The following is a 15,188-nucleotide window of genomic DNA, read 5'->3' on the forward strand; positions in this document are numbered from 1 at the left end:
GCGTTCCAAACGTACTTTTGTAGACCCCATGAATATCCGGAACAGGTTCTCACCGACCAAGGTACAGCCTTTGAATCAGAGATCTTCAGAGAATTCTGTAATATGTATGGTTGCAAAAAGATCCGGACGACGGCCTATCATCCACAAACAAACGGCTTATGCGAGAAGATGAACCATATTGTAATAGACCTACTAAAGACTTTACCTGAGACAGAAAGGAATCAATGGCCAGAGAAATTGCCTGACTTGGTGGATCTGTATAATCATGTCCCGGTGAGCTCCACCAACTGCACCCCAGCTTACCTTATGCGTGCAAGACCCGGCCAATTACCAATTGATCTAGAAATGGGAATTCTGAAACCAGACGCAGAAGTTCAAGACTCCAATTGGGATATCATACGGCAAAAGCAGCATCGCCAAGTGCAAGAGAGTGTGGAAAGAAGCCTTCAGCAAACTAGAGAAAGACAAGAGCGAACTTTCAACCAGAATGCTCTAGCGACCCCATTAAGACCGGGTGACCAAGTGCTCAAGAGAAATCGTCGAACCAATAAACTAGACAATCAGTGGGAAGCCGTACCCTACACAGTTTTACCAACAAGAATGGATAATCCTAAAGTGTGTCTCATTAGCAACAACGGAGGCTTAACATCTGTACTAGTGTCAAGAGACAATCTTAAATTATGTCCGGAAGCATTGAAAGAGCCAGAAGTTGTCCAGCCAGAACCAGAAGTTATTCAACCCATGCAGGTCCAACCAGTAAAGGAAAAAGAAGAGGAAATGTATCACACCTGTATAGGAGACTTTCCCAAAACCCTACTAACATACCATGGTGCAGTAGTGGTTCCCATGGTGGCCTTTTACCCAACACCGAACCCAATACCAGAAGTCCCAAGACAGGAAGAGGCTGACCCCGTACTACAGGAGGTTCCAGGCCAGGAAGAACAGATTCCTGATCAGAGTAATCCCATTCACGGTGACTTGCCAACTCCATAGTCATGGAATTATCTTTAGCAGAGCGGGCAGATACTACATCCGCAGTAGACAGTAGTACACCACATGAAGAGATACCGCTATTACGTAGATCACAGCGTAGTACCCAGGGTCAATTACCGGCCAGGTATGCGGATTACCAACTATAAAACTATAGTCATTGTTATCATTCTGTAACGTTTAAGCCCAGTACCTACAGAGACTTGTCTGTATGAACTTCTTGCATATTCTTGAACTTTTTATCAGCCCGGAGGCACTAAATCAAAGCTCCGGAAAGACTGCTTTTTGAACTTTGCTTTTTGCTCTTTTTGAACTTTCTTTAGACTTTATATTGATAACTCCATTGGAAAAATGGAACTAAATTCCTGGACACAAAGTGCAGTGCCTTTCCTAGTACCTTCAAGGATAGAACTTGTATTAATAGACGCTATTTGAAGTGACTTTTTACAGAACTCTATTTTTTTTTCCTTGAGTGGTTTTTGTAACTTTTCATTTTTAAGACTCTGTACATATTAATTGTTATTTCAAAATGTTATCGTCCCACAGTCCCGGAGTACTGTTCTTAACTAAGGGGGAATGTGGCACCCCTAGGGGTATTTGCCACAAAAATAGTTACTGACACTAAATACAAATATTAAGATAGCAAAACTGCACTACCACCTCCGGTCAGAAGAGGGAGCTCCAGAGACTCCCCTTGATCCATTCTGGTCTGAGAGAAGAAATGGCAGTTGGGCTAAGGAGCTGAAAGTGAGAGGTCATACAGCTGAATTTCTAACAGCCCTATGACGGTTTCCAGGCCCAAATCACCGGCCTGAGGAGAAAAGGGACAGAGAAAAAGGATATTGTGAGAACCGGGTAGCATTAATCACTACCCAGAACAGGCGCAAAGACGGATACCGGATCCGTGGCTGTATTCATTATATATAATACAGCAACCGGAAAAACGTGAGGTGATATCAGCTTCACTAGGGCCGGACGCAGCAACAGACACAGAGTTCAGCGGTACTCCTGGAGGGGGTAAGCCGATAAAAGGACTCGGGTTGCCCGTCGAACCAGGACCCGGAGGGGACAGATTGGGCCGGCAGCCAGTTCATATACAGCAGCAGGGCCATACAGAAACTGCGTACAATAAGAGGCGAAGACCCCAGCAAGGTCGAAGTAACTCAGAGTTCCCATACAGACTCCGGTGACAGGACTGGTTGTAAATCCCTTTATGTTGAAGTAAATTGGTTAAATGTTTCAGTGCCTCAGTCTTTCATTTGGACAATAGCCATCTATCTAGGATCGGGATCATCACCGCTGGGAGAACCTGCTGCTGATCAAGTAAGTGTCTGTTCCCTCACAATACCCTTACACTGTGCATTGCCTGAGGCCACAGCACCGGGTCAAGCCACCCGTTACATCTCCCTCAAGAGACAGACCCCATTGGTCCGGTGCTGGGTACCCCGGTCTCTTGGGCGTCACATGGTATATCTTGAAGCTCTAGGAGCCTCAATGCAAAATCCCCAACAGGGCAGCCAACTATCTTAGGTTTTTAATAGAATTGTTGTCATATGGTCCACAGAGACCTTATGGATCCACTCAGGTTCCAGGGCTTGGGTGCGGCTGCCTCCCCTTGCACCCACTATTGTTACACCCCTGAGATCATAAGTATCCTACATAGACCTAGGCAGAGGAAATGTAAATGATTCACTGAGGGAGAAATTATGCATCCTCCTTCTCCTTCCTCACTATCTACTATTGACTTTAGTAAGGGTCGAGGAGGTTTGTAAAAATATACAGAGGTCCTGCATAGAGATAAAAAAGGCATAAGTTGCTGAAAAATTGAAAAGATACCAGATTCTACAACTTAAAGGAGGTGTCCACTACTAGGACAACCCCTTCTTGATTTGAATGTTTGGCGTCGATGAAATAAAAACACTTACACTCATGTCCTGTGCCTACACTGATCTACTGGTGTCGGTGCTCGCGTTGCTGGGGCTCTCATGCAGTTATGACATGTAAACCCTGTGCCTGATCAGCACTGGCATCACCTTTGGTCCAATGGAACATCAATAGGAAGTGAGCAGCCAGCCACAGCCTTGACTTCCTATTGATGTTCAATTTGACCAAAGGCATGGACAGTGATGCCAGCGCTGGTTGGACACAGGGCTCACATGTCATAACAACTGCACAAGAGCCCTGGTAATGCGAATGCTGACATGACTGGAATGGCATGGAGGGCAAGTATGTCTTTTTATTTTATTTGCACCAAACATTGAGATAGAGAAGGGGTTGCGCTAGTGGTGGACAACTCCTTTAACCCCTTAGTGACGGAGCCAAATTTTTGAAATCTGACCAGTGTCAATTTATGTGGTAATAACTCTGGAACGCTTCAACAAATCCCAGTGATTTTGAGACTGTTTTTTGTGACACATTATACTTTATGATAGTTATAATTTTAGGTTGATATGTTTTGTCTTTATTTATAAAAAAATATCAGAAATTTGAGAAAAATGTAAAAAAAATTAGCAATTTTCAAACTTTGAATGATTATCCCTTTATTCCAGATAGTCATACCACAGCAAAACATTAATAAATAACATTTCCCTCATGTCGGGTTTACATCAGCACCATTTGTAAAATGTTATTTTATTTTGTTAGCATTTTAAGAAGTTTAAAAATGTAGCAGTAATTTTTTATTTTTTCCAGGAAAATTTACACAGTTTATTTTTTTAGGGACTTATCCATGTTTGAAGTGCCTTTAGGGGTCCTATATATTGGGAAACCCCCAAAAGTGATACCATTTGAAAAACAGCACCCCCAGACATATTGAAAACTGCAGTCAGGTAGTTTATTAACCATTCAGGTGCTTTTCAGGAATTAATGCAAAGTGGCACAGCAGAAATGAAAATGTGTATTTTTACCACCTAAATGCTTTTAACTTATGAACAGATTACTATAGCCGTCTGAGTCTAGGGCTGCTATTTGGTCGTGATTTGCCATGCCAAACATCAGGACCACAAAATCATGATCTGAGGGCACTAATTGGGATAAAGAGGAAGCCCCCACACTCTGTTAACCATTTATAATGATGTAGTCACTATTGACAGCAGCATCTAAGGGGTTAAACAGATTTGGACGGTGCAAACACTGATTGTGGCTGATGCAGCAAGTTGTCAGCTATAGTGCACAGCCAACAGCTGCTGGATTGTTACCTGTATGGGGATTCTATTCTCTTAGGCCAGTTTCACACGTCAGTGGCTTCGGTACGTGAGGTGACAGTTTCCTCACGTACCGGAGCCACTGACACACGTAGACACATTAAAATCAATGCATCTGTGCAGATGTCATTGATTTTTTGCGGACCGTGTCTCCGTGTGCCAAACACAGAGACATGTCAGTGTTCATGGGAGCGCACGGATTACACGGACCCATTAAAGTCAATGGGTTCGTGTAAAACACGTACCGCACACGGACGTTGTCCGTATGCAGTCCGTGTGCCGTGCAGGATACAGCGCTACATTAAGCGCTGTCCCCCCCACTGGTGCTGAAGCCGCCATTCATATCTTCCCTGCAGCAGCGTTTGCTGTAGAGAAGATATGAATAATTGTGTGTAAAATCAAGATCCAGGTCATCACCCCCCTCCCACCCCCTGTGCGCCCCCCCGCTGTGATTAAAATATTCACCCGGCTCCCGACTCCGTCACAGCGTCCTGTCCTGGCTGCACCTTCTACTGTATGAGCGGTCACGTGGGGCCGCTCATTTACAGTAATGAATATGTGGCTCCACCCCTATGGGTGGACTTGCATTGGCGAGACTCGGCCGATATATGCGTACAATCGCAGCATGCTATTCACTCGCATGCTGAATACGCCCGAGAAAAAAAAGGTGATGTGAGCTGCCCCATAGATTAACAGTGGTCCGAGTGCTTTGCGATGTTTTCTCGCATATCACTCGTCTGTGTCATATGGCAGTGTGACTCCAGCCTAACATAGAAAATGGTACTTAATCATGTACATTTTAAACCGTTGAAGTATAGATACCCATGCCATATGGATGTCACAGGGATGTAAAAAATGGACACACTAATGGTACGTGGATGGCACACGGATAATAATTCAGATGAAAATCAGGTTTTTCATATGCTTGTCTGAATCCAGTCTGAAATGGATTGCAGATGGATTGCAATTAAAGGGATTCTGTCCTCAGATATTTTTGCCATGTGTTCTGAGAGCAGCATGGTGTATGAGCTGAAACCCTGATTTCAGGAATGTATCACTTATGGGGTTGTGTGTTTCTGTTTCAATAAATTCAGTGTTTAATCAGCAGGAGATTATCATTGACTAGCTGTTGTGTGCCTCTTAGTCCAACCACACCCCTAGCACTGATTAATAGCTCTCTGTCACTATACAATGTACACACAAAGCTGACACTCCGTGGTGAATTGTATTTATCTACATGACAAAACTTACCTGTATGACCATTATTTGTTAATTCTAATTCCAATTCCTTATCGTATCCTTCAAATTTAAATGCTATTAGGTTTGAATCAAACTTGGCTTTCTTTGTAACAATGTCAATTGGAGACTGTTTTTTCCCTCCACAAGGGACACCAATATCACTCCATTCATTTGGCCCTTATGTTAAAAAATACAAAACTATATTAATAAAATAATAATGCTCAAGTATTGAACTCAGACAGTATATGTATGAAGGTAACAGAGCAACAGCATACGGAGCACGTACACAATATATATAGCAACAATAGGTGTTCTCCAGCAAGCCAAGCAGTACCTCATACAAAATTAGAAAATAATACTTTTATTGTATTTTTTTTCAGATTATTTTGTCTAAAAATAAAGCTTTAACCGCTTCCCACAGCAGACAATTTATTTTTTATTTTTTTTGCTTCGCTTTTTCTTCTTCCAAAAGCCATAACTTTTTTTGTTTTTTTTTCTGTTTACATTGATGTATGAGAGCTCATTTTTTGCAAGATGAGTTGTACTTTTCAACGACACAATTCTTTTAACCATATAGTGTACTGGAAAAAGGGAAAAAAATTGTCAAGTGTGGTGAAATTGCAAGAAAACTTCGAGTTTCTGACATTGTTTTTCAGAATTATTTTTGCGGTGTGAATTGTGTGGTAAAAACAACCTTTCAATCTTGATATCTGCAATCTGATGTCTTGATGTATTCCAGAGAAATCCACATTGTTCTTAATATATAAAGGAGATAAAAGGAGATGTTAAGATCTATGGGCTAGACACTTATCTGCCTGAGAATCTGCCTCCAGAGTTTATTAGTGACGGAGCCAAATTTTTGAAATCTGACCAGTGTTACTTTATGTGGTAATAACTCTGCAACGCTTCAACAAATCCCAGTGATTTTGAGAATGTTTTTTCGTGACACATTATACTTTATGATAATGGTATATTTAGGTCAATTTGTTTTGTGTTTATTTATAAAAAATATCAAAAATTTGAGAAAAATGTTAAAATATTAGCAATTTTCAACATTTTAATGATTATCCCTTTAATACCAATGGTCATACCACAGCAAACCATTACTAAATAACATTTCCCACATGTCGGCTTTACATCAGTGTCATTTGTAAAATGTTATTTTATTTTGTTAGCATTTTAGGAGGGTTAAAAATGTAGCAGCAATTTTTCATTTTTTCAAGGAAGTTTACAAAATGTATTTTTTAGGGACTTATCCATGTTTGAAGTGACTTTAGGGGTCTCATATATTGGGAAACCCCCAAACGTGATACCATTTTAAAAACAGCACCCCCTGACATATCGAAAACTGCTGTCAGATAGTTTATTAACCCTTCAGGTGCTTTACAGGAATTAATGCAAAGTGGTATGACAGAAATGAAAATGTGTATTTTTACCAACTAAATGCCTCTAACTTCTAAACAGATTTCTACAGCTGTCAGACTCTAAGGCTGCTATTTGGTCATGAATTGCCATGGCAAACATCAGGACCACACAGTCATGATCTGAGGGCACCAATTGGGATAAAGAAGAAGCCCCCACACTCTGTTAACCATATATAATGATGTAGTCACTATTTACAGCAGCATCTAAGGGGTTAAACAGATTTGAACGATGCAAACACTGATCGTCGCTGATGCAGAAAGTTGTCAGCTATAGTGTGCAGCCGACAGCTGCTGGATTGTCACCTGTATGGTGTCACCTGTATTCTCTTATATGTCAGGTCAGTTAAAAGATGTAGTGGCGGTCATTAAGGGGTTAAATGAAAAAGGGTGTTACCAGTGTGATGTGTAGTTGCTGCTCTCTTTTGATTTAAAAGCATAGTTGTGTGTGATTATAACTAACACCGTACAGCTGAACTGAAATTTGTCCCATTACATACACATTTGAAGCTTCACCTCTCATGTTCTATTGCAAGATCAGCTGCAGAGCTGTGCTTGACTACAATTAACACTACAAACTTCTTTAGTTTTCATTTCACAGAGAGCCAGTGTGAGGGTAGGTCCAGTACAGCAGAGCTGACAGCACTGTGAGAGGAGCGCTACAATTGCAGATGAATTTTTAATGAAGTAATATTCTGCTCTAATTCCCTTCCCCGTTACACTGGCTGCCTGTGAGATGGAAGGTGAAGACGTGTCATCTGTAATCAGTTAATCAGCTCTACAGCAGAGGAGATAGCACTATAAGCCTACTTTCACACTTCCGTCTTTTGTCCTCCATCGCAATCCGTCGTTATGGGCAAAAAACGGATCCTGCAAATGTGCTTGCAGGATGCGTTTTTTGCCCATACACTTGTATTAGCGACGGATCGCGACGGATGGGCACATGTCGCATCCATTGTGCGACGGATCCGTTGTGTTATGGTGGACGTGATGCACAAAAAACGCTCAATGTAACATTTTTTGTGCGACGTGTCCGCCATTTTCGACCGCGCATGCACGGCCAAAACTCCGCCCCCTCCTCCCCGGACTGCAGAATGGGCAGCGGATGCGTTGAAAAACTGCACCCGCTGCCCACGTCTTGCAGTAATTTCACAACGTCTGTCCGTACGTCGGCCCGACGCATTGCGACGGGCCCATACCGACGGAAGTGTGAAAGTAGCCTTAGAGGACAACTGTAGATGTTTTTGTAATGAGACAAAGATCCGTTCGGCTGACTGTGAATATAACTATCAGCCATTACATGGTTCTCTTTTTTCTTGACTTGACATAGGTTCTGCATGGCCTAAACGTGGCCAATTTTCCTGTCTGTACACTGGTATTTATAAAAATAATTTTTGTGGAAGGAAGATACCCGGTGCCTTGGATTTTTGGTTTACATGGTTCATTCCTTTCATTTAAAATAAGCTCTGGGTGCGAACTCTCATGGAGATCTATGTCGGGCCCATACATCGTAATAGCTCTTTTTCATGTTAAGAAAGAAAAGTGTGGATTTCTCTGGAATAAGAGAGCAGATCACATATATCCTTATATCATTATATTCAATTTTAATCCTACAGACAGGTTTCCTTTAACCCCTTTCCGACATTAGGCGCAATAGTACACCCATGTCGGACTCCCCCTGTTTGGGCGGGCTCAGTGCTGGAGCCTGCACCTTTCCAGGCACATGACAGCTGATCTATACAGCCGACACACTCCTGCAACAACTGTGGGTGGAATCACAATCCACCCGAGGCTGTTAACTAGTTAAATGCCGCTGTCAATCTCTGACAGAGGCATTTAACTCGCGCTTACCGGAAGCGCTTTGCTAGTCCTGCCCATCGGTGACCTCGTCACATGATTGCGACTCACAGATGGATCGGCATGACATCCAGAGGTCTGCAGGAAAACTCTGTGCTTGTCATTGCCAGATTGCTATGAGTGTCGTCCTATGGATGGCTCTCGCGCTCATAGCAAGTGAGCATTTCTACTACACAGGTGATCTAATGATCGCCTGTGTGTAGAAGAGGCGATCAAAGTATTGCGGCTTCTAGTCTCCCATGGAGACTATTGAAGCAAACAAAAAGTAAGAAAAATAATTTTTAAACTATTAAAAAAATAAAAAACATATAAAAGTTCAAATCACCTCCCTTTCGCCCCATTCAAAATAAAACAATAAAAAAAATCAAATATACACATATTTGGTATTGCTGTGTTCAGAATCGCCCAATCAATATAAAAAAAGAATTAACCGAATTGCCAAAGGCGTAACGAGAAAAAAATTCTAAATGCCAAAATTACTTTTTTTGTTTCGGCTGCATTGCAATTAAATGCAATAACGGGCAATCAAAAGATCATATCTACATCAAAATGGTATCAATAAAAATGTCAGCTCGGCAAGCAAAAAATAAGCCCTCACCCAACCCCAGATCATGAAAAATGGAAAAATTGAGACGCTACAGGTCTCGGAAAATGACATCATTTTTTTTGTATTTGTTAAAATTTGGAATTTTTTTCACCACTTAAATAAAAAAGAACCTAGACATATTTGGTGTCTATGGACTTGTAATGATCTGGAGAATCATAATGGCAGGTCCATTTTAGCATTTATTGAACATGGTAAAAAAAAATCAACAACTGTGAAATTGCAATTTTTTTGCAATTTCATCGCACTTGGAATTTTTTTCCCGTTTTCCATTATGTGATTTGTTAAAACCAATGGTGTCATTCAAAAGTACAACTTGTCTTGCAAAAAACAAGCCCTCACATGGCCATATTGATGGAAAAACAGAAAAAAGATGGCTCTGGGAAGAAGGGGAGCAAAAAAAAGACCTTCAAAAACTGAAATACCTCTGGTCTTTAAGGGGTTAAGGGTGAAATATTTTATTTTTTTATATAGAATTTGATGTTAGCATCATATAAAGTCTTATTTGGATATGACCAAATTAAAGTAGATTTTGTTAACATTATTATTAACTTTTATTTCTCAGAGACTCGGATACTTGATCTTATTACCTCGACCTGACAATCTAATTATTAGTGTTAAATTCTTACCTTTACAAGAAGGGGGTTTTGTCGCCTGAATATCATAGCACCATTCTGTAAGAGAGTTGAAATACAAATTCAGGTTATCTACAATATGCATGAGGTAACAACCAAATTACTTTTATTGGGTTGTATTCTTTACTTGATGCGAAGATTCCGTTTTCTTGATGTAACAGGTGAACTTTAGTACCCTTACAGTTATGTGATCACCTGTTTTTAAAAGTCACTGCGACGTTTGATTTTATCTGCATTTTCAATAAAAGTTACATTTTATGATACTTCTCACAATTTGCTATTGTTACTATTATCTAGTTTGTCACATTTAATATATTTCTAACTAAGATATTTCTTTATTTTTTGCTTGTATGTTATACGCTTAGAATCTACTTAAAGGACAAGTTCACCTTCAGACGAGATGGGTAAAATTTTTGCCACTTAGTGATATAACTTAATAATTTATTTCCTCTCACTATTAGGCCGGAGTCACACTACAGCGAGATACGGCTGAGTCTCGCAGGTTAAAACCAAGCTCTGGCACCGGGACTACAGAGCGGAACGTGCGGCTCCATGTATTGCTATGAGACCGCACGCTCCGCTCTGGAGTGCCGGTGCCAGAGCTTGGTTTTAACCTGCAAGACTCGGCCGTATCTCGCTGTGTGTAATCCCGGCCTTAGGTGCATTTGTTCCTGGTGAACAGAATTATGTGGGTAAGGCCGGAGTCACACTACTGTAGAATATGGCCGAGTGCTGTGCAAGGAAACATCGCATAGCACTCGGCCCAGTGTTAATCTATGGGGAAGCTCAAATCAGCGTTTTTTTACTCAGGCGTATTCGATGTGCGTGTAAAATCGCAGTAGGTGTTAGGTGTCGAGTTCCCGCCTCTGCACAGGGGGAATCTCGAACCATCTCTGCTGCGGTCTCCCATTCTTCTCCAGCCACAGTGGAGTCTGCTCAGCGGAGACGTCATTCCCAGCGTCTTGCTCAGTCTCACTCGGTGCATAGGATTACTGCTGCTTTGCCTGCTTCTGCCATTGAAGCCAGTGCTGGGCAGCGGCGAGCAGATGCTTTTGGGATCTAAGTCCTGCTTTTTCCCTTCTGAGCATGCCCAGGGTGAGATCTCCCATTGGAGATCGAGGGTCACATGCTCAGATGCTGCAACGGTTCCCATTGGTCCTTTATTGGAAGGTCCTGAACGTGCTGCAGCTATATAAGCTGCGCATGACCGCATGGCCATGTGCTAGTGTACTTTTGTAAACGTGTGTGTGTTGTGAGTGAAAGTCGTTCATTAAAATCCCCTCCCTATTGGATAACTGATCGCGGAAGGTGGGTGATTGCTATCTAGCGCCCAACTTAGCTACCAACACGTTACACACCATACAGCGTCTAATTGCTGTGACCGCCAGTGCGGCGCCATGCGCTTTCACAGCACTTTCCTGACCCAAGCCTGGGTGGTTAGTGGCGTCCGCAAGTGCGGCACCGCATGCACTCTCGTGCATCTGTTATTATTACTTTGGTTATGCTGACACCCCCTTAGCGGTGTCGAGCGCAAGTAGTCTAGTCGGACTCGGATCCCAAGTCTTGGGACTGAGCTTGGTGACTCCTTGCTTGCGCTCTTGTGTGCGGTACCGCAGCCCTGTGACTTAACAGGGTTCGCTTCCTTCACACAGGGTGAAGTTAACCCATGTGTGTATTCACACTGTACCGCCATATAGTCCGTCATTACATGGCAGCAGGTTCCATCTCTGCACGGTGGACCCCCGGCTGTGAACGCACCTTAATCTATCTTATTATTTGGTGCGTTCCGCTAGCCCTAACAGTAGGTTGCGATTGTACACGTACATCTTTCGAGACTCGAGATAAAAAAATAGCACAGCACTCGGACCATGCGAGTTCTGTCCGATTTTTATATACCCATTTCCTTTGAAAAGCTAGTAATTTATCTGTCGCGTACAGTAAAATCACAGCGTGACAAGCTTAGAATAGACAAGATAGAATAGATATATACACATAGAATAGATAGATAGATAGATAGATAAATGTCATATTTAGATGTCAGTGACACACACACATATATATACAGACATGTGCTGCTCGCCATTTTAGAACATCATCAAAAAGTTAATTTATTTAAGTTCTTCAATACAAAACGTGAATCCCATTCATTCAGTAAATGCACTCAATACTTGGTCAGGGCTCCTTTTTCATCAATAACTGCATCAACGCAGCGTGGCATGGAGGTGATCAGCCTGTAGCACTGCTGAAGTGATATGGAAGCCCAGGATGCTTTGATAGCAGCGTTCAGCTAGTCTGCATTGTTAATAATTCCCCATAGATTCTCTATGGGGTTTAGGTCAGGCGAGTTTGCTGGCCAATCAAGCACAATGATACTATTTTTTATCCTTTTTAAACCAGATATTGGTATTTTTGGCAGTGTGGACCGGTGCCAAGTAATGCTGGAGAATGACATTTCCATCTCCAAAAAGCTTGTCAGCAGAGGGAAGCATGAATTGCTTTAAAATTTTCTTGGCAGAGGGCTGTGCTGACTTTGGTCTTGATAAAATGCAGTGGGCCTACACCAGCAGATGGCATGGCTCTCCAAACCATCATTGATGTGAAAACATCACACTAGACCTCAAGCAGATTTGATTGTGTGTGCCGCTCCACTCTTCCTCCAGACTCTGGGACCTTGTAATGCAAAACGTTACTTTCATCTGAAAATAACACCTCTGACCACTGAGCAACAGTCCGGTTCATTATCTCCTTGGCCAAGGTAAGACGCTTCTGGCGTTGTCTATTGGGTGGCTTGACACAAGGAATGCGACACTTGTAGCCCATGTCCTGGATATGTCTGTGTGTGGTGGCTCTTGAAGCACTGACTCCAGCAGCAGTCCACTCCTTGTGAATATACCCCAAATTTTTGAATGGCCTTTGCTTAACAATCCTTATAAGGCTGCGGTTATCTCGGTTGCTCATGCACCTTTTTCTACCACACTTTTTCCTTCCACTCAACTTTCCATTAATATGCTCAGATACAGCACCCTGTGAACAGCCAGCATCTTTAGCAATGATTTTTTGTGGCTTACCTTCCTTGTGGAGTGTGTCAATGACTGCCTTCTGGACATCTGTCAAGTTAGCAGTTTTCCCCGTCATTGTGTAGCCTATTGAAACAGACTAAGGGACCTTTTTAAATGCTCAGGAAGCCTTTGCAGGTGTTTTTTGTTAATTATTCTAATATGTTGAGATAATGACTTTAGGGTTTTCATTGGCTATAAGCCATAATCATAAACCTTAACAGACTTAAACACTTGAAATAGATCACTCTGTTTGTAATGACTCTATATAACATGAGTTTCACTTTTTGTATTGAAGAAACTAAATAAATTAACTTTTTGATTAAATTCTTATTTCGTGAGAAGCATCTGTATATGTATATTACATAGATAGAAGAAAATCAGTCAATTTAGCAGCTGTGAAAAAACAGCAGGAGCTGACAGGATAGAATAGTTGTCACTCACTGTGGCATCAGAAAGGTACTGGGAGTTCAAAGCCAATGAGCTCTCTTCATCTAATTGATGTCAGTGCAAGATCTGTTAGACAATTTCCCACCGCGCTCGCACTGGCGTCAGTTAGGTGAAGTGAATTCATTGGCTGTGAAATTCCTAGGACCTTTCTGATGGCACCATGGAGAAGTTCTGCAGTGATTTTACAGAAGCTGACAAATGAATTATCCGCTATTCTGCTATCTATGTCTCTATGAAATATAAAGATATATATCTATACAGTGCCTTGCAAAAGTATTTGGCACCCTGGAACTTTTCAACCTTTTCCCACATATCATGCTTCAAACATAAAGATATCAAATGTAAATTTTTGGTTTAGAATCAACAACAAGTGGAACACAATTGTGAAGCTGAACGAAATGTATTGGTTATTTAAAATTTTTGTGGAAATTCAAAAACTGAAAAGTGGGGCGTGCAATATTATTTGGCCCCTTTACTTTCAGTGCAGCAAACTCACTCCAGAAGTTCATTGTGGATCTCTGAATAATCCAATGTTGCCCTAAATGCCTAATGATGATAAATATAATCCACCTGTGTGTAATCAAGTCTTTGTATAAACGCACCTGCTCTGTGATAGTCTCAGGGTTCTGTTTGAAGCACTGAGAGCATCATGAAGACCTAGGAACAAAACAGGCAGGTCCGTGATACTGTTGTGGAGAAGTTTAAAGCTGGATTTGGATACAAAATGATTTCCAAAACTTTAAACATCCCAAGGAACACTGTGCCAGCGATCATATTGAAATGGAAGGAGTATCATACCACTGCAAATCTACCAAGACCCGGCCGTCCCTCTAAACTTTCATCTCAAACAAGGAGAAGACTGATAAGAGATGCAGCCAAAGGCCTATGATCACTCTGGATGAACTGCAGAGATCTACAGCTGAGGTGGGACACTCTGTCCATAGGACAACAATCAGTCATACACTGCACAAATCTGGCCTTTATGGAAGAGTGGCAAGAAGAAAGCCATTTCTCAAAGATATCCATAAAATGTGTTACAACAAGCTACCTGGGAGACACACTAAACATGTGCAAGAAGGTGCTCTGGTCAGATGAAACCAAAACCAAACTTTTTGGCAACAATGCCAAACAATATGCTTGGTGTAAAGGCAACACAGCTCATCACCCTGAACACACCATCCCCACTGTCAAACATGGTGGTGGCAGCATCATGGTTTGGGCCTGATTTTCTTCAGCAGGGACAGGGAAGATGGTTAAAATTGACGGGAAGATGAATGGAGCCAAATACAGGACCATTCTTGAAGAAAACCTATTGGAGTCTGCAAAAGACCTGAGACAGGGACGGAGATTTGTCTTCCAACAAGACAAAGATCCCAAACATAAAGCAAAATCTACAATGGAATGGTTCAAAAATAAATGTATCAAGGTGTTAGAATGGCCAAGTCAAAGTCCAGACCTCAATCTAATCGAGAATCAGTGGAAAGAGCTGAAAACTGCTGTTCACAAACAATCTCCATCAAACCTCACTGAGCTCAAGCTGTTTGCCAAGGAAGAATGGGCAAGAATTTCAGTCTCTTGATGTACAAAACTGATAGAGACATACCCCAAGCGACTTGCAGCTGTAATCGCAGCAAAAGGTGGCGCAACAAAGTATTAAGTTAAAGGTGCTGAATAATATTGCACGCCCCACTTTTCAGTTTTTGAATTTCCACAAAAATTTTAAATAACCAATA

At 41.7% G+C, this 15,188-nt stretch overlaps 1 protein-coding gene across 1 annotated transcript in view; it reads right to left on the reverse strand.

The window, feature by feature from the left end:
• The window catches only part of CA4 (carbonic anhydrase 4), an 89,365-nt gene that overhangs the window by 36,973 nt on the left and 37,204 nt on the right, over window positions 1-15,188 (reverse strand). The window contains exons 2-3 of the mRNA XM_069757229.1: window positions 9,944-9,988; window positions 5,445-5,609 (exon numbers count right to left, since the gene is read on the reverse strand). Of these exons, the coding sequence (XP_069613330.1) occupies window positions 5,445-5,609; window positions 9,944-9,988 (210 nt within the window). The remainder of the gene's footprint in view (window positions 1-5,444; window positions 5,610-9,943; window positions 9,989-15,188) is intronic.

This window comes from Ranitomeya imitator, chromosome 3 (assembly GCF_032444005.1).
Source record: "Ranitomeya imitator isolate aRanImi1 chromosome 3, aRanImi1.pri, whole genome shotgun sequence".
Lineage (NCBI taxonomy): Eukaryota > Metazoa > Chordata > Amphibia > Anura > Dendrobatidae > Ranitomeya > Ranitomeya imitator.